Source organism: Mustela putorius, unplaced genomic scaffold (genome assembly GCF_011764305.1).
Source record: "Mustela putorius furo isolate JIRA1106 unplaced genomic scaffold, ASM1176430v1.1 tig00003845_pilon_pilon_pilon, whole genome shotgun sequence".
Classification (NCBI taxonomy): domain Eukaryota; kingdom Metazoa; phylum Chordata; class Mammalia; order Carnivora; family Mustelidae; genus Mustela; species Mustela putorius.
This window is the reverse complement of record NW_025421998.1, coordinates 79,387,860-79,408,778: the sequence shown is the minus strand read 5'-3', so window position 1 is coordinate 79,408,778 and position 20,919 is coordinate 79,387,860. Positions and strand designations below refer to the sequence as shown.

Sequence of the window (20,919 nt, the reverse complement as noted above, 5' to 3'; positions counted from 1 at the left end):
GTGTCCCAAGAATACACCTTAAGTTGACATGTCCACACTGAAATTAAACCATCTCACTGGTTCCTCATCTCCAAACTGATCCTGTTTTGTGGCACTCACATAATCTGTCTTCATGGATGTTTCGTCATCTGTGCATTTGCTTCAGGCAGACACCTGGGCATTACTCTTTTTTTTTTTTTTTTTTTTGCTTTTCAACCATCTGATTTGGGCATTACTCTTGACATCCCATCCAACCACCAACCAGTTTGTTTTATGACTTTAATGATCTTCTCAGTCCTTTATTTCTATCTTTTCAAAGCCACTACTGCGTATAGGGAAATGGCTCTGCCATAGCACCCTGATGACCTTGCCTGTACCCGAACAGGCCAGGCAGGCGAAGACCTGAACCACAGCTAATCTGAATCCTGGTGGAATGCCCTATGATTCTGCTGGAGAATGAAAGGATGGGAGGCTTCTGAAGAAATGCTGTGGAGCAGTTCCTCTCTTTTGCTCCCCTGGGTCCCCTCAGAGGCGGTCATGAGAGGTCTTGTCGTGTGTGTGTGAGCTTGACAGTGATTCAGTTGAATGTGGGTTTCCTTCTCATTTGGATCACTTTCTGTCTCCACATGAGGCTCAGCCTCCAGTCTCACCTCTGTCATCCAGACCGCTGCCCTAGTGACCTCCCTCCACACAGCTCTGCTCCTGCCCCTCCTTACCGTCCTCAGGGAGCAAGGATTTTCGTCATCGATCCTCAGCACATCTCACTTGTCCTGCCGTTGTCTCACTGTCATCTCTCCTCGCAACTATAGCTGCCCTCCTCCAGCTGTGCGCATTCACTTGCACAGCCTCAGAAAGACCACGTGCTTTCTTCCATGCTTCTGCCTTTAGTGTTGCCTCCACACAGAACATCCTTTCCCTTCTTCCTTAGTAGCTAGCTAGCTACGTACCCTTCAAAACAAGTTCAGATGCCCCTTCTCCCAGAAGGGATCTGCTGATCGTCCTACTCTAGCCTGTGCTATACACTTTCATGAGACCCTGTTTCACTTTAGTTTTAGTACATAGTGGTCAGTTTTTGTTATATCTACTTACATATCTGTATTTACATCTGTGAATCATTCTTAGCTACTGAGTTTCTTAACCAAGAGCAGTCTTTCTCTCTGTGTCCTCCTGTCCTAGCAGGGTGCTGATCATTGAGTTTTACTAAATGCTTGTGGAGAAGGCAGGGAGGAAAACAAAGGGACAGAAATAATGGTTGTGTAATTTCGTATTTCAGGTATTATCAAGAAATTAGGCACTGTAGATACTGTCATTTCAGATTCTTGAATGTCTTCATTCTAGAAAAGCTGGAGGCATAATATTCCTATTTTTCCAGTCATATTTCAAATTAAACTTATTCCTTTAGCAAGTTTCTTTATCTTGAATCCGGCTTCACCACCAGGAACTGTGTTCCTTACGTGTCTGATCGTTATCTTTACCCACAAGGGTAGCATGGACATAGGGCAGCAGAGACCCAGGATGTCTGAAAGAGCTGGAGGCCTCTGAGGTGCGGTGGACAGGGAGGATGAGTGGCACCTGCCCTTCCTCATTTGAGGCTAGAACTTCTACAGGAGTCCCTAGTTAGGCTTTCTCTGATGCGTTGTTTGCTATAAACTACTTTAAATCCTTCTTGTTAATACTTACACAGTATCTATCCTACTTATGTCTTTATACCCCCTCCCATCCTGCCCCACCACCCCAGGCTTCAGGTCTAACATTGTATCTAAACCTGTTTTGAATTATAAAGAGATCAAGTCCCCATATACAATATTGACTCTGGAGCCCGTTGATGCCCATTGCTCTTTCTCATGAAGTGTAGCACTGTGCGAAGGTCTTGAAATCGCACCAAAAAAAAAAAAAAAAAAATTGAGGTGGAGAAATGTTGTTCACAAAAATATTCATGAGAAAGAAGGATGTGGTCTTAGTCTTTTTTTTTTTTTTTTTTGTAAAAACTGTTAAGTTTTTGGGGTAGGAACTAAGACCCTGAAGGATCCTAAGTATAGAAAGAATTGCCAAGAAGATGGAAGTCTTTGAGTGTTGCCATAAGAGAAAAAGAGAAGGTCGAGTGAGGAGACAGTTGGAAGGCAATGGGCACAATGTGACTTTTTACTAAATAAATGATTAAGGACAAGATTTTATCTTTTTCTTTTTCTTTCTTTCTTTCTTTTTTTTTTTTTTTTTTTGTTGTTGTTGTTGTCAGTAAGAGGAGACGGAACAAGAGAAATGATTGGGGCTTAGTGAGTGTCCACACTGATTCAGGACAACACAAAAGGATGCAAGCAAGACCAGAAGACTGAAGGAAAAAGGGAAAAATTAGCCACAAGAACTTGTAGAAATCAGGGGAAAGGTTTTTTGTGAGTTATAGGTTTTAGAATTTGAATTCTAAATTCACAATTACCTTAGTTGATAAACCAATCCTCAGGCTAAGATTGAAAGGAAATGGACATTTTAGCTGATACAAGGGAATCTTAACCTTAGTTTTGACCAAAATGTTGTTCAGGGCAAGGAAAACACATCCACAGGTTGGCACTACTACGCTTGAAGTTGATTCTAATCCATTACATAGCTTAATTAGTCTAGTCCTTAAAAATATTGACTAACAGTGACTTTGGCCTACTTTTAACCTGTTATGGTAAATTACAAAATCTTTGTTACTCTATTTAAATTCATTTAAATCACTTTTTTTGTATAGGATGCCATACTAAACATTATAGAAAATAATAGAGTTAGGGGCACCTGGGTGGCTCAGTCTTAAGTGTGTTAAGTATCTGCCTTCAGCTCAGGTCATGATCCCAGGGTTCTGGGCTTCCTGCTGGGTGGGGAGTTGGCTTCTCCCTCTCTTACTCCCCCTGCCTCTGCTTGTGTTCCCTGTCTCACTGTATCTCTCTCTCTCTCTGTCAAATAAATAAATAAATAAATAACCGACCAATAAAGATAGATTCTATAGTCTTTCCTTGGAAATAATTCTATAATATCTACTCCTCTTTAGGCCTGTCTGCCTCTTCCCTCCCCCACATCTAGCACTGTCTCTAATATTCAGGTAGAGACAGTGCTGATTTCATAAAACTTGAAATAACTTATTATCCAGCAGGTTTTTTTTTATTACTAAGAAAAAGTAGCTTATAATTAATTAATCCCTGAAACCAATCAATGTCAGAGTTTTTCAAATGTCAAAACTAATGATCAGAGCTATAATAATGCAGACTTTAAAATCCGCATTTAGCCCTGAAATGTATAGATATATAATGAATATATTTATTTTCCTATAATTTGGAAATAACTTTGGAGAATAAAATTTTATGTTTGGTTTTAGTTTAACTACTTTGTATTTAAATATTACATGGTTTACTGAACTAATATTTTTAATCCTCTTATCCTGCACATAGAATTTCTGAGTAATGAATACTGTTATTTCCAATAGTCCAATCAAGGCATTAAACTAATCAGCTATTATGGATTCATACTAAATCTTCATTCTCCATAAAAGGCTTAATCTAAAGATTTTTTTTGAAGTATTAGTTAAATAATCTGTAATTTTAAGTATTAGTTAAAAAATCTGTAGATTTTTTTTGAAGTATTAGTTAAATAATCTGTAATTTAAAAGTTAAATAATCTGTAATCTGTAATTTTAATCTTTAACATATCAAACATTGACCTTGGCAGCCAATAGAGATGAAAAAAAGCAGGCCAAGAAATTCGAATAAAAAAGCATCAGCCAGTTTCTAGTGTATCTTGGGTTCTCTTCACCCAAACTGTGTTAAAGAGACAATTTGAATTTCTTCAGGACATTTTCTCTAGAGTCAAGGCCATTTATTTCTTTGATTCATATACCAGTTCTCACAGTCACTAGCTAAAAAAACTGCAGTCCTTGTGAGCTCTGTCATTTAAATTTTTTTTTTCTCCCCCATACTCTGATGGCCAACAGCTAATGGGATAGAAAAATGCAACCGATTTTTGCTTCTCTCTGAGCACCGTAGTTCACAGGGGTGTCCTCTGTGTATGAACAAAACCCCTTTGCTGTTGTAAAAGAAAAGTTGATCACTACGCAGTAGCTTTTGGGGGGTTAGGGTTATTCTTAATTTGTGCCCTTGTGGACCTGAGTATTAATTTAGGAGGAAGAAAGCCCTCCTCTCCCAGTGCAGTCATTTCTCCTCTTCTGTGGAAGCCTGCTGCTCTCAAGGTTTTTGTTATCTCTCCACCTTCCCTTCCTTAAAATGTGTCTTCCTGCTGTTCTTCTGTTTCTCTCCTCGGGAGTCTGCCCTGTCTCAATTTTTGGCAGCTTAATGGAATTTATTACGCTCCTGTTTTCCAAAGCAATTTAAGAACATGATTGTTGTACATCTCTTATTACAGCCAAAGCATTCAAAGAAAAAAGAAAAGAAAGAGACACAAGCAAGGTTGACGCATTTTCCTGTGTCAGAGTTAAAAAAAAAAAAATACCTTAAGGCCTGAAATCAAAGAAGCTTAGACTTGAATGAAGACCAGGTTATCAGTGTTGGCAGAAATATATCCAAGTGTAAAAACAGCTTTGTCAAACAGAATTTTTTTCTATCTTTTACTGCTAACTTGAGAAACTCAAACTTCAAATCCAGGATTCTTTGATTATATCGCTCAGTTCCCTTTACTCTGGCTAATTCCTGGTTATTTTTCAGGTTTCATCTTGGATACGATTTTCTTTTCACCCAATAATTGCTTCATAGCAACCTGTGGTTAGTTTCCTATTTACCTGCAATCGTCAAGCATAATCACTCTTTATTTTAATTACTTATTTTCTTATCTTTACATATTATTATTTTTGAGAGTTCTTGAAGTCAGTATATTATTTTATTTACTCTGCCTAATTCACTAATATATAGTAAACACAACAAATATTTGTTGAATGAATGAATGAATGGAGTATGGTAGGCCCTATCAGATATACAGAACTATGTGAGAGATTTATTTCTTATAATCTTTTGGGAGAAATAAAATTAACAAACAAGATAACTATAGAACAATTTGGATTTAAATTTCATTGCCCTGAGTGATTGAAATAGACACACTGGATACTTGTGTGTGTGCATGTGTGTGCACATGCAAGTAGCAAATGTGTTCACAGTAGCCCTTCAGATACCAGCAATGTTATTGGTTCAAAACATAGTAGTTAAGCATTTTTATGGAAAAGGTAGGGTTTGAATTAAAACTTGGAGGGTGGGAAGGATTTGGACATTGAATGTATTTGGAAAAAATCCAAAATATTACCATATCATACCATATTATATTGGGCTAAAAACTTGGAGGGGAGATGGTGTTAAATCAGTCTTACCAGCTAAATTACAATCTAGTAGATGAACTAGGCATTTCATTAAAAGGTAGTTATGCTTGGATTATTACAAATGAAGTAAGTTACTGCCTGCAGAGCAAAAGGTTTTGTCCACATTACTGAAAGAAAGGAAATTGCATTTAATAGAACCACCCTGAAGAAAATTGCATGGAAAGATAAAGATATTAGTTAGACTTTAAAATATCACAATATGAAACTTATCCCAAGATTGCTTATACCTTAAAACTTTTTAAAAAGGAGCCTTGAAACAAACATTAAACTTTAAGTAACACTCTGAGGCCTATCCCAAACAAGGTTATATCTATTTAAAACAATATATATATTTGTTTGTTTCTAAGTAATAATAATTAAATGACTAAATATTTTCTTTTTTAAAAGTTTTGTTTTTTGTTTTTTGTTTTTTTTCTAGTTAGAGCAGGACAGAGAGAGAGAGAGAGAGAGCACATTAGCAGGGGGAAGGGCAGAGGGAAAGGGAGAAGCAGACTTCTTGCTGATGAGGGTCTCAGAAGAGCTTGATCCAGCTGAGCTGAGCTGAAGGCAGACTCTCAACTGACTCAGCCACCCAGGTGCCCCTATAAGATATTTTCTTACTGAGCTATTTCCCTTTTATAATCCTTTATAAATTTGAGTTAATTCTATCAGTCTGCTAAATTGTAGTACATTATTTAATATTAGGTTTATGCCCTAAAAATATAGATTTGTTATAGGCTTACAGCCTCTCATTTGTTGAATTAAAACTAGAACTGAAATCTAGAGTTTCTGATGAAAATTCCTAGCTCTGAACAGCACTTATTTTGGCTTTGTTCAGAAAATGCTGCCATTCCTTTGAAAACATATCAAATAATGTTGTTTTTAGATGGTTCTTTTCAGTTTTCAATGCAATTTAGCTAATATGAAATGCAAAAAAAAAAAATTAAAAGTAATTTAAGTCTGCAACTAAAAATTCCACATAATACTGTCATTCTAAATACAACCTTATATTATTTCTCTATTTGGCTAGTCTGCATTCCTGATGATTTGTTCCTATACGTGGGCTTCTGTTTAAACTTTAAATTGTATCAAATCTAAGATTTAAATGGCTTCAAGTATGGCATAAATTGGACTGCAGGTCTCCAAAGCAATTACCATTCAGCATATAAAAAATCCAGCATTTGGACAATTAATAGTCATTATCAAAATAGCCTTGTTTCTGACAGATTAACATCAGGGAAAGAAATTGAGTAGCTTTATTACCACAAAGGAGAGGAGAAAATAGTGAGTTTTCACTGTGAAATTTCTAGGTGGATGCATCTTTTCTTAAAGTCTCAGTTAGAAGGAATAGGAGCAGTATCAAACACAGACTTAATCTTCATTAGAGATTGCAGTGGTGTCTCTGGTGTCTTACTCCACACTCTATCTCCTGAATTCTTAGCCCAAGAGTCTGCAGATGAGTTTCAGGGCAAGGGAAAGCCATTTTTAACCCTCAGTTCCTGGGGTGGGCTAGGTTGGGAGGCACCAATCCAGATTTGGAAATACGGAGTGAGAATAGGGAAATAGGGAGTCCCATCAGCTGGGACCACAGCACTGCTAAGATAGCTAAATATAGCTGTTTGACCAGGACGTCTGCTTTGTAAGGAACTGTTAACTTGTTCTAGATTTATGTTATGGAAAACAAAACCTTAACTCACAGAGTCCCGTTTTGTAATATCTGTAGGTCTAGTTCTTTGAGGATTATAACCATTGCTCCTCAAAAGTTGTTTTCAATTGGCAAAGCATGATCAAGACACATTTCTATAAATCAGCATAACCAAGCAGATTATATTTTTACACATTCCAAATAGCATGCCTTTTCCCAAAGGGTAATGAGTTATTCTGTATACTCATTAAGCCATTCGACATACTGATTAGTACAAACTAGTAGCAAATTCTGAACCCTGTAGGAATGTTTGCATTTAGGCAGACTGAATAGCTCTCTTATATATATATTTTCCCCTAAAATGTTTTACTTTCCCATGGTCTACAAATTCCTCAATTAATTTCCTCAAGTTTTAGTGATACTTTTATTCATAAAGCATATGATACTAAGTTAGCTTTTTTTTTTTAAATTTTTTATTTTTTATAAACATATATTTTTATCCCCAGGGGTACAGGTCTGTGAATCACCAGGTTTACACACTTCACAGCACTCACCAAAGCACATACCCTCCCCAATGTCCATAATCCCACCCCCTTCTCCCAAACCCCCTCCCCCCAGCAACCCTCAGTTTGTTTTGTGAGGTTAAGAGTCACTTATGGTTTGTCTCCCTCCCAATCCCATCTTGTTTCATTTATTCTTCTCCTACCCACTTAAGCCTCCATGTTGCATCACCACTTCCTCATATCAGGGAGATCATATGATAGTTGTCTTTCTCTGCTTGACTTATTTCGCTAAGCATGATACGCTCTAGTTCTATCCATGTTGTCGCAAATGGCAAGATTTCATTTCTTTTGATGGCTGCATAGTATTCCATTGTGTATATATACCACATCTTCTTGATCCATTCATCTGTTGACGGACATCTAGGTTCTTTCCATAGTTTGGCTATTGTGGACATTGCTGCTATAAACATTCGGGTGCATGTGCCCCTTTGGATCACTACATTTGTATCTTTAGGGTAAATACCCAATAGTGCAATTGCTGGGTCATAGGGCAGTTCTATTTTCAACTTTTTGAGGAACCTCCATGCTGTTTTCCAGAGTGGCTGCACCAGCTTGCATTCCCACCAACAGTGTAGGAGGGTTCCCCTTTCTCCGCATCCTCTCCAGCATCTGTCATTTCCTGACTTGTTGATTTTAGCCATTCTGACTGGTGTGAGGTGATATCTCATTGTGGTTTTGATTTGTATTTCCCTGATGCCGAGTGATATGGAGCACTTTTTCATGTGTCTGTTGGCCATCTGGATGTCTTCTTTGCAGAAATGTCTGTTCATGTCCTCTGCCCATTTCTTGATTGGATTATTTGTTCTTTGGGTGTTGAGCTTGCTAAGTTCTTTATAGATTCTGGACACTAGTCCTTTATCTGATATGTTGTTTGCAAATATCTTCTCCCATTCTGTCAGTTGTCTTTTGATTTTGTTAACTGTTTCCTTTGCTGTGCAAAAGCTTTTGATCTTGATGAAATCCCAATAGTTCATTTTTTCCCTTGCTTCCCTTGCCTTTTGCATTGTTCCTAGGAAGATGTTGCTGCGGCAGAGGTCGAAGAGGTTGCTGCCCGTGTTCTCCTCAAGGATTTTGATGGATTCCTTTCGCACATTGAGGTCCTTCATCCATTTTGAGTCTATTTTTGTGTGTGGTGTAAGGAAATGGTCCAATTTCATTTTTCTGCATGAGGCTGTCCAATTTTCCCAGCACCATTTATTGAAGAGGCTGTCTTTTTTCCATTGGACATTCTTTCCTGCTTTGTCGAAGATTAGTTGACCATAGATTTGAGGGTCTATTTCTGGGCTCTCTATTCTGTTCCATTGATCTATGTGTCTGTTTTTGTGCCAGTACCATGCTGTCTTGATGATGACAGCTTTGTAATAGAGCTTGAAGTCTGGAATTGTGATGCCACCAACGTTGGCTTTCTTTTTCAATATCCCTTTGGCTATTCGAGGTCTTTTCTGGTTCCATATAAATTTTAGCATTATTTGTTCCATTTCTTTGAAAAAGATGGATGGTACTTTGATAGGAATTGCACTAAATGTGTAGATTGCTTTAGGTAGCATAGACATTTTCACAATATTTATTCTTCCAATCCAGGAGCATGGAACATTTTTCCATTTCTTTGTGTCTTCCTCAATTTCTTTCATGAGTACTTGATAGTTTTCTGAGTATAGATTCTGTGTCTCTTTGGTTAGGTTTATTCCTAGGTATCTTATGGTTTTGGATGCAATTGTAAATGGGATTGACTCCTTAATATCTCTTTCTTCTGTCTTGCTGTTGGTGTAGAGAAATGCAACTGATTTCTGTGCATTGATTTTATATCCTGACACTTTACTGAATTCCTGTATAAGTTCTAGCAGTTTTGGAGTGGAGTCTTTTGGGTTTTCCACATATAGTATCATATCATCTGCGAAGAGTGATAATTTGACTTCTTCTTTGCCGATTTGGATGCCTTTAATTTCCTTTTGTTGTCTGATTGCTGAGGCTAGGACCTCTAGTACTATGTTGAATAGCAGTGGTGATAATGGACATCCCTGCCGTGTTCCTGACCTTAGCGGAAAAGCTTTCAGTTTTTCTCCATTGAGAATGATATTTGCGGTGGGTTTTTCATAGATGGCTTTGATGATATTGAGGTATGTGCCCTCTATCCCTACACTTTGAAGAGTTTTGATCAGGAAGGGATGCTGTACTTTGTCAAATGCTTTTTCAGCATCTATTGAGAGTATCATATGGTTCTTGTTCTTTCTTTTATTGATGTGTTGTATCACATTGACTGATTTGCGGATGTTGAACCAACCTTGAAAGGGGTCCTCTAAGCAAAGAGAGAGCCTACAAGTGGTAGATCAGAAAGGAACAGAGACCATATACAGTAACAGTCACCTTACAGGCAATACAATGGCACTAAATTCATATCTCTCAATAGTTACCCTGAATGTGAATGGGCTAAATGCCCCTGTCAAAAGTCACAGGGTATCAGAATGGATAAAAAAACAAAACCCATCTATATGTTGCCTCCAAGAAACTCATTTTAAGCCCGAAGACACCTCCAGATTTAAAGTGAGGGGGTGGAAAAGAATTTACCATGCTAATGGACATCAGAAGAAAGCAGGAGTGGCAATCCTAAGTTAGCTTTTAACAGAAGTAACAAAATTATTTTTTAAACTTTCATTAACTGATAATTATAAACATTATTTTTAAGTGTTCAGCTCCAAAGGTATGGAGAACATTGAGTGGCAAAATAATTGAGATGGATACACAGTTTACCATCAGAGCCAGAGAGCTGCAGAACATCTATAAGTGCATTCTGCTGAAAAATATCTCTCAAGATGAAAGGCTGGATGTACTCCTAACGCTTAAACATACTGTGAAGGTACATTAACTTTCTCTTAGTTTTGAGGTATTACTATCAATTCTTAAAAAATGAATACTACAATAAACTGTTTTGTATCAATTGTAAAGATGATTGATCAATGTTTATATATATGAATTTATTTTGTCAACAGCTATATTATTTTGTTGTACTTCGGGGAGGATGTGGTTTATGCATTAATATTTATCTAAAAGTTCTCAAACCATATATTATGATATGTAATAAATATAAATATAGCAAAATGAATATTCTAAACATAAATATATCCATATCTATGCAGTGGATGCAAATACATGGGGATTAATATTCAACTCAGTTCAATAAAACAGCAATTGTCTATATATTTTGACCCTTTTCAGTGAAAATTTTATTTTTAGCAGTTTTAAAGTGGGATTAGAATATTTTAATTTTTTTCTCTTTATTGATTTAAGTTAAGACACTTTAAGTGGTTGAGTGATGGTTCTTGTTGGAAAGTAAGTCTCCATAGACCTCTTGTATTTCTCCCCATTTTTTTTTTTTTTACAATTTTATTTATTTATTTTGGAGAGAGAGCAGGAGTGGAGGGAAGCAGCAGAAGGAGAGGGAGAAGCAGACTTCCCAACGCTGGGCTCTATCCCAGGACTCTGAGGTCATGACCTGAGCTACACTTATCCAGCTGAGCCACCCAGGTGCCCCCATTTCTTCTCATCTTGAGAACAAAGGCATTGACTGCCTTTGTTCTGGATTACCTTATTGTATAGATGTTTGTGTAGTGACTAACATTGGAAGATAGAAATAGTTGGGAAGAAAGTGAGAAGCAGTAGGTCCAGAGGTTGGAAATGAGTATGAGATCCATGGTGGGCAGTAAAAAAGCCAGATTGGGAAAAAGAGTGCAGGTAGGGAAGAATACAGTTAGAAATCCTCCTAACTGACATACTTAGGAACATAAACTGGTTGATGACAATAAAAAGAAACCAAAAACAAAGGGTAGGCTTATAAAAATAAATTATGCATGTTTTAAATAATATGTTTAACCTAGTATATCTACATGTATATTTAATAATATTTTGATAGAGGATTAAGGCCTTTAAACATGACTCAAATTCTGGATCTATTCATTATGGCTATATTATATTAGATAAGTTATTTAATATTTCTGAAAATCGGTTTCATCATTTATAGAATTAGTTGCTTAGAGGATATAAATATATGTGTGTATACATATGTACATATATATTTATAAAATATAAATAACTATAATCTATATATCTCAGTGCTTACAAATAGGGAGCCCTCAATGAATTATAGGTATTACTTTGATGATGATTACTAAGAGAGACCAGGGAATCTTAAACCTGAGTACACATTAGAATCATCTGGAGAGCTTAAAAGAGAGAGCAAGATTCACAGAGACAGGAGAGACTGAAAGAGAGAGAATATGAGAATCAATGAATAAGGGATAATATCTAGGCCCCATTTCAGAGAAGTTAAATTGGATCCTCAAGTGGGAGGGCAATGTTAAAACCTTTAAAAATCTCCCCTAGGTCATTGTGATATGCCTTTATGGTCAAGGACCCCTGATACAGACTCTTGAGTTAGCTTTACCAAGAATGTATTAAAAGGTGCAGAAGAACATTATTTTACAGTTACACTGACTTCAGGTTCTGACTCCTCATTCGAACTGTGTTTCTTTTAATCCTCTCTTGAGCAGTTGGAGCAACATACTTCTGTTTTACCACTCACAGATCCTACCTTAATCACCTGACTCCTATTTGGGGCTTTCCTTTTCAACCATACTCATTTCTGTGACTTTATCAAAAAATTATTGTAAATTATACAAATTTTCAGAAAAAATATGTAAAATATACATGTATATACAATTTAACAAATATGGAGTCATCAACCATATAACCTGTCTCAGACCCCAGAACAGAACATTGCCAACATTGTGAATATCCCTCTTTCTCTTTGAAATCCCAGTTCACCTTCTCATCCCCTAGAATGTTGACTTTCATAGCAGTCATTTCCTTGATTCTCTTTATTTTTTTACCACCTATGTATGATGTATGTATGTGTGTGTGTATGTGTATATATATATATATGTATATATATCTATATATATCTTTAAATAATATAGTTTAGTGTTGCTTACTTTTGGATTTTATTTAAATGGAATGATACTGTGTCTTGCTGCTTTTGCTCAACAACATTAATTTGTAAGATTGGTTTGGTATTGTATATAGCTGTATTCATTTCTATACATGTGATATTCTATCAATATATGTATTCTATGAATAAGCCATCACTTGTTTATGTCATCAATTTATTTGTGGATATTTGGTTGTTTCTAATTTTGAATTATTATGAACAATGATTCTATATGCACATTTCTCTAAAGCACCTAAAGAGTAGAATTGGTAGATTACAGATTACACATATCTGAAGCTCTACTAGATGATGTCAAGTTTTTTCCAAGTTAATTGAACCAATTTATACTCCTACCAGTTTCTTTTGGAATTTCTTTATTTTAGAATATAGTTTTCAGTTTGGTGGTAATTTTGAAAACTAACTTAGTGGCTTTAAAATTCTGTACTGAATATGTTTGTGTTTTATATAGGAACATGAATGTAAACTGACTCAGGAAATTCTAGAATTGATTGACAGAGAGGTGGACCTTATAATGAGAGGAGTCAAACATCATAATCTTGAAGGACTCAGAAAAAGAATTGCAACGCTCTTTTTTCATTACATCAAAACACCTCTATTTAATCCAGAAGTTGCTAGACATCTTAAGGTACTCTACTTTTTTTCCTTTATTCCTTTCTCAGAATTCTGAGATATGCCATAGTAAATTGAAGTACATTCACATTTTGTTTTAATGCTTTAACCTGGGGCCCATGTGGAAGACCATCTTGTTGGTGAAATCTCTTTTGAATGATTGTCTTTTATGTCAATAAATTAAATGTAGTCATTTAATTTCTTCTGTGTCTGTATTTTTAAGTTCGAATTCTTCCCCACTCTCTGAACCAAACTGAATATTACACTGAGCAATCCTGTTCTCTCACACTATCATGCTTTTGAACACACTGCTATTTCCACCTGGAATGCTGTCCCCTACTTCACTCAGCTAACTCTTCTTCATTTTCTGACATTTAATTCATGGGTCCCTTCCTTCATGAGGCCTCAGAGAGTTAAACTCTTCATTTCTGGGATTCTACATGTGCCTTGTTTGTGTTTTTTGTGTTTCTTTATAAGACTTATTGCTTAGTCATAGTTATGACTGAACAGATATCCTGAGAGAGCTTCCAAGTGTAACATGTATTTGAATTAAACTACCATTTCCAACTCCAACATGCTTAGGCCTCTATGAGGATTTTGCTATCTCAAGCCAAGGAAAGTATCTTACTGCCTTCTTACTGTCCAAAACTATTTAAAACACTTTTAAGTTTGGAAGGGAGTGGTTTACAAAAGAATTCTAAAGAGTGTTTTATTCTAATGATTATATTTAGAGTTATAATTTATTAAGAAGCCAGCTAAACATGTATTTCACTCTTTTTTTGATGTAAAATCTCAATATTTAGGTAAAACTTTTATTTTTCATTTTTTAAAAGATTTTATTCATTTATTTGAGAGAGAGAGAGAGAGAATGAGAGAGAGAGAGAGAGAGAGAGAGAAGGAGAACATGAGAAGGGGGAGGGTCAGAGGGAGAAGCAGACTCCCTGCCGGACTCGATCATGAGCCAAAGGCAGTTGCTTAACCAAGTGAGACACCCAGGCACCCTAGTTAAAACTTTTAGAAAAATAAAATTAATTTTATATTTTATTTTAAATGGGGTTTTTTATGTTATTATTTCTTAAAGATTTATTTATTTTTAGAGCAAAAGAAAGACAGAACACATGCAAATGGGGAGAAGTAGAGGGAGAGGGAGAAAGAGAATCCTAAACACAGTCCCCACTGAGCCCAGAGCTTGATGTGGGGTTCTATCTTACAACCCTGAGATCAGACCTGAGCAGAAACCAAGAATTGGACTCTCTAGTGATGGAGCCACCCAGCTACCCCTTTAATGGATTTTTTTAAAGAAGATTTTATTTATTTATTTGACAGACAGAGATCACAAGTAGGCAGAGAGGCAGGCAGAGAGGAGAGAGGAGGAAGCAGGCTCCTCGCTGAGGAGAGAACCTGATGCGGGGCTCGATCCCAGGACCCTCAGATCATGACCTGAGCTGAAGGCAGAGGCTTCAACCCACTGAGCCAGCCTGCTGCCCCCCTTTAATGGATTTTTAAAACTTAATTGTATCGCAAGAGAATATAACAAAAAGTCAGTGTGCCTGGCTGCCTCAGTCTGTAGAACATGCAATTTTTGATCTCAGGGTTATAAGTTTGAGCTCCACATTGGGTGGAAAGATTAGTTAAAAATAAAATCTTAAAAAAATACATATATACATATGTACATATACATATATATATATATATGCACATATATATATATATCTCCAAGAGAAAAATTTCCCATTATATTATTTCTTATTCAAATTAATGTTCTAGCCCAAGCTACCTTCTAGTACTCTATATATTTAACTCAGCTTTTATATATTTGCAGTAATAGATTTTAATATTCTACACATTCATGTAACAAATTTGACTATTTGGGTCAGTTTTGACAAATGCAGTCATGTAATCAATAGCACAATCAAGGTAAGAAATAGTCTTGCCTCCTCCCCCCACGTTCCCTCATGCTGCCACTTTGTAGTCGGCCCTTCCCCCGGCAACCTGACCCTTGACGGACACGGGTGTGCATTGTATATCTATGGTTATACCCAAGCCAGTGTGTTATATAAATGGAATCCCACTATATGTAACTTTTTGAGAACAGGCTTCCTTCCTTTAGCATATTACATTTGATACTCACCCATGTTTTTGAGTGTATCATTAATTTTTGTTAGAGCTGAGGGATATTTTTGTTGTCTGGGTATACTAGAGCTTTTTTAGCCATTCACAGTTATAGAACATTAGACTGTTTTTTAGTGTTGGGCTTTTGTGAGTAAAATCACTACAAACACTTGATTGTGAGTTTTTGTGTGAATTGATTGTTTTGGATTAAATACGTAGGAAGTGGGATTTTTGAGTCCTCTGGTAAATGCATATTTACCTTTATAAGAGATGGCCAAACTTTCCACACTGGCTGAACCATGTTTCATCCCTGTCTCTAATGTGAGAGTTCCAGTAGTTCTGCATCCTTGTCAGAAGCTGGAATTGCCAGTCTCTTTTAATTTTGGAATTCCACTAAATGTATAGTAGTATCCCATTATATTTTAATCTGTGATTTCCTAATGCATATAATATTAAGCATCTTTTCGTGCATCTTTTTTACCACCCATGTAACTTTTTGGTGAAGTATCTGCACATACTTTTTCCCACTACCCCTCTTCTTAAAATTGAGTTGTTTTCTCGTTACTGAGTTTTGAGAATTCCTTGTAGATTTTATATGTAAGTCCTTTGTAAGATACATGATTCGTAAATATTTTTCCTCAGTCTGTAGCTTGTCTTCACATACTCTTAATAGTATCTTTAACATAGCAGATTTTTTTTTTAATTTCAATGAAGTTGAATTTATCCCTTCTTAAAGTGGATCATGCTGTTGACATTTATTTTGTAGTAAAGAAATATTTTTCCAAGAATTAATATTGTTTAACTGCTCATACTACCCAAAGTGAGCTGTACATTCCACCTAATCCCTATCAAAATTCCAATGGTATTTCCCACAGAAACAAAAACAAAAAGACAAAAACCCTAAAATTTGTATGGAACCACAAAAGAGCCGTATAGCCAAAGCAATCTCTAGAAAGAACAAAGCTGGAGGCATCACGCTTTCTGATTTCAAAGTATATTCCAAAGCTATATAGTTCAAACAGTATGATACTGGCACAAAAACAGATACATAGATCAGTGCCACAAAATAGAAAGCCCCAAAACAAACCCACAATGGAGTTAAGAACATACCATCGAGAAAGGATAGCTTCCTTACTAAATGATGTTGAAAAAACTGAATAGCCACATGCAAAAAAAAAAAAAAAAAATCAATCTTTATCTCACACCACGTATAAAAATCAACTCCAAATAGGTTAAAGATTTAAATATAAGACCTGAAACTATAATACTATTAAAAGGAAATGCAGGGAAAATCTTGTTGACCTTGACCTTAGTAGTGATTTTTTGGTCATGATAATAAAAGCAAAGGTGACAGAAGCAAAAATAGATGTGATTTATCAAATTGAAAACCTTTTGCACAGAGAGGAAACAGTCAACAAAATGAAATATGACCTACGGGATGGGAAAAAATATTTGCAAACCATGTATCTGATGAGTTAATACAAAAAAAATGTCACTTATAACAACTCAACAGCAAAATAATTTTAACCCAACTTAAAATGGGCAAAAGAGGGGCACTTGGGGTGGCTTAGTGGGTTAAGCTTCTGCCTTCAGCTCAGGTTTTGATCTTAGGGTCCTGGGATCAAGCCCCTTGTCGGCTCTCTGCTTAGTGGGGAGCCTGCTTCCCCCGCCCACCCCCTGCTGCTCTGCCTACTTGTGATCTCTCTCTCTGTCAAATAAATAAAAACATCTTAGTGAGCAAAAGACCTCAATAGACATTTTTCCGAAGAAGACATAATAGCCAACATGAACATGAAAAAGTGCTTCACACCACTAATGTTTGGGAAATGCAAACCCAAACCACAATGAGATATCCTCTTATACCTATAAGAATGGCTAGTATCAAAAAGACAAGAAATAACAACTATTGGCAAAGATAGGGAGAAAGGGGAACGCTTGTATTATTCTGTTCTCTGAAATTTAAATTGCTATAGCCATTACAGAGAACAGTACGGAAGTTCTTCAAAAAAATAAAAATAGAACCACTATATGATATAGAGTTTCAAGTTTTGAATATGGATCATTAAACCAATCCAAATTTAGTGTTAAGATAAATGAAATGAGAAAAACACTCAGTTTAGCAGGCTTTTATTTATATGTGAATCTACCCTGTAAGATTAACATAGCAGGACACCAAAAATCTAAATTCTTTTAAAAAATAATACAGAGTTCTTAATATTTTGGCAGGATAAATGAATACTGCTTGAAATTTAAATTTGTGTAGAATGGGAAGTTAAGGGAAATAAGACTAAGAATTAACCAACTTTTTAATCTCATTCTAAGATAAGTTAGCTCTCAGTGCTTCTGTTGAATAATGTTTGGCCTGACTTTTGTAACTTTCTTTCTCTTTCTTTCTTTCTTTCTTTCTTTCTTCTTCTTCTTCTTCTTCTTCTTCTTCTTCTTCTTCTTCTTCTTCTTCTTCTTCTTCTTCTTCTTCTTCTTCTCCTTCTCCTTCTCCTCCTCCTCCTCCTCCTCCTCCTCCTCCTCCTCCTCCTCCTCCTCCTCCTCCTCCTCCTCCTTCTTCTTCTTCTTCCTCTTCCTTCTTCTTCTTCTTCCTCTTCCTTTTTACTACTTAGGTCCCTCCAGACCCACTGAAGTTTTATAAGAAGATTTATTTTTGCCACGGTTGCCAGCTCTATTTGCCTTCCACCGAGTTTGCCGTCTCATCCACCTTACACCGTATATACCGGTGTCGTCACTGTGTTAACCTTGACAATGAGACTCGACAACGAGAATCATTTTTAAAGTACAAATGTTTACTTCAGCGGCTCTACTATTCAGAAGCTGATTATGAAGATGATTCCAAAATTGCTTTCCTGATCCAGGTATGATCAGTGTGGGTTGCCAGTCATGGATGAAATTTGTTCACTGATTTTACAGAAAAGATTCCTGCTTTCCCATAGAAACCTTTTAAAATAATGGTTTGGGGCGCCAGGGTGGCTTAGTGGGTTAAACCTCTGCCTTCGGCTCGGGTAATGGTGTCAGGGTCCTGGGATCGAGTCCCACACCAGGCTCTCTGCTCAGCAGGGAGCCTGCTTCCCTCTCTCTCTCTCTCTCTGCCTACTGTGATCTCTCTCTGTCAAATAAATAAATAAAAATCTTTAAAATAATGATTCTTTTCTTTATGCTTATACTTTGCGAAGCTTGCCCCTCTGGCAATTCTAAGTCTGAAGACCTCGGGATAAAAAACCATTTCAAGAATTTTAGCTACTATGGTTTAGATTAAAAAACAACCAAAAAAAAAGGTTTTTAAACAGTTACTTCATTGTCCTTCTTTTTTCATTAAGACAACAAAGTCTTTTAATAACACTAAGGAAATTGCTTAATCCTTATCAAATCTCAATTTCTTCATTTGTAAAGTGGAAAAAAAATGGCCTACAATAACCCTGAGGATAAGGGTTAGGATAAGGATATTGGTGAATAATACATTTTGAGAAGCCCTGAATACCATATACACGTAAGGTAAAATTAGCACACTGGAGGAAATATATGCATCTTTCTCTGGGTTAAAGATGTAGTCTCTCTGACTATAAAACTAATAATGTAGCTTGGGCAGAGTGAGCAGAGATTTGGTGAAAAATTAGAAGATATGGGGCACCTGGGTGGCTTAGTAGGTTAAAGCCTCTGCCTTCGGCTCAGGTCATGATCTCAGGGTCCTGGGATCAAGCCCCGAATCAGGCTCTCTCCTCAGCAGGGAGCCTGCTCCACCCCCCACCCGCCTGCCTCTCTGCCTACTTGTGATCTCTGTCTGTCAAATAAATAAATAAACTCTTTAAAAAAAAATTAGAAGATATAGGAAGCACTAACAACTTCATGAATAAAGTTTCTCTTTTAAAAATATGCTCAATATGATTATTTCCTTAAGTAATAGAATAATCTTAGAGAATTGTTATGTTTAGAAGAAAACATTATTTTTCAAACTTGTGTTGACATGCAGCTACAAGACATTCAGTACCTGGTGGAGAACATCTGGGCATCGCAGTCAGTGCTCAGTGCCTGGAAGGATCTCAATGACCTGGTCATGGTCAGGTGGGATAAGTCCTTGGAATGGTCCCCCTGGAACTGCATTCTTCTTACCAAAGATGAAGGTGTTGCTCATCTCAAGCTAACAAGTATCGAAGAGGTAAGAAAGTGGAAATTTATTTGAGGAGTTAATTTGATCAGTGAAAATATTAGAGTGTAACCTTTTACTACATTCCGTGCATAATTCTCATACTTCCATTGGATGAAGAAACAGAACGAATAACAGCAACAAAATGTGTGGATGGTATTTATAGCTGCGATTAAAATTAAAAGGATGCTAAGGCACAGAAAAGGACAGGATAAGAGATCTGAACATCTTGCAGGTATCTGAACTTGGTTCCCCTCTCTGCTAATAATAACAAGTCCAAGTGTGTCATTCCATGGTAAATTCCATGAGTACAGGGAATTTTATTTAGCTTATTCATGTCTGTCTCTCTAATAAACTACACCAGTGCCTGTCACACATTAGGAGTTTTAGTAAGTATTTGCTGAATAAATAAATGAAATACCAGATAGATATTATATAGCCTAGAATCTGCCCTTCTTTGATTAACCATCATGAGTCTGTCTAAAAAGCACACTAATTTCTCAAATTTTGCTCATAATCTTGTGCTCTAAATGGGCATCATAGTGATGGGTATGGTTCTGAGACTCCATTTTATATTTTCTCCCAACTAACTTGGAGCGAAGAAAGCACTGTAAAAATTCAATACCATTTAATTTTAGTTACTTACAAGATGCAATCCATAAAACCTTTTGATGAACAGAATTGAGTTCATCAGAGATTCACTTACACCAAGCAAACATAGAATCCCAACAGCTGATACTGATTCTCTACCTTCTATTGATTAAATTTTTATACTATGAATTTCATGCAAAATATCAGTTAAGAGAAAATAAAGAAATGACTTCAAATTTAATAGTCATTTTGAATGGTGCTATTCCCTGCTTCTGTTTTTACCGGGGAGGCAGAATGTATAAAGAGGAGAAACTAGTTAAATTTTTAACTTTTTGGAATAATTTTCTAGGAGAAGCCAGGCTCAGAAAAAGGGATTGAAAGAAAAAACAGCATGAAACTGAAACTGTGTTAAATATTATATTTAGTAAACTAAACTGCTTCATAAATATTTAATCACAGAAAGCATAGCCAACACTACAATATTATTTCATCTAGGACCCGTAGTGGGATTGAAGTTCATTCCCAAAGCTAATATTACTGCTTCAATTAATCCACACACTCCTTTTGTGTATTTAATCAAATTACTGCAGTACCAAATTAAATGTTCTATTCACATGCATTTCTGATTTCAGGACGACGATCTTACTGAATTTCTCTAAGTAGAGCTAAGGTTCTCAACCAAACAAACTAAACAAAACAAAACAGTAACAACACCTTTTTATGGTTTGGGGCTAATGTAATCGGTTAAGTATTAATATTCAGCCTCATTAAAGAATAGTTTATGTCTTGCCACAAGTTAAAGCATTTCTAGGATTTCCTTAATGCCCAGAGATATTTGCTTTCTCAGTAAGTAAAAAAATGCTCAAAATTTAAAATAATCTTGGCTCTCTGGAATCATGACACAAGTTATAGGAAAAGCCTGGAAAAAGGCTTCTGTTC

At 36.2% G+C, this 20,919-nt stretch overlaps 1 protein-coding gene across 2 annotated transcripts in view; it reads left to right on the top strand.

Moving 5' to 3' along the window:
• Positions 1 to 20,919, top strand: part of IQUB (IQ motif and ubiquitin domain containing) — a 58,992-nt gene that overhangs the window by 24,501 nt on the left and 13,572 nt on the right. For both annotated transcript variants that reach the window (XM_045062944.1, XM_045062943.1), the window contains exons 9-12: positions 10,200 to 10,370; positions 12,967 to 13,143; positions 17,855 to 18,103; positions 19,216 to 19,401. In XM_045062944.1, the coding sequence (XP_044918879.1) occupies positions 10,200 to 10,370; positions 12,967 to 13,143; positions 17,855 to 18,103; positions 19,216 to 19,401 (783 nt within the window). The remainder of the gene's footprint in view (positions 1 to 10,199; positions 10,371 to 12,966; positions 13,144 to 17,854; positions 18,104 to 19,215; positions 19,402 to 20,919) is intronic.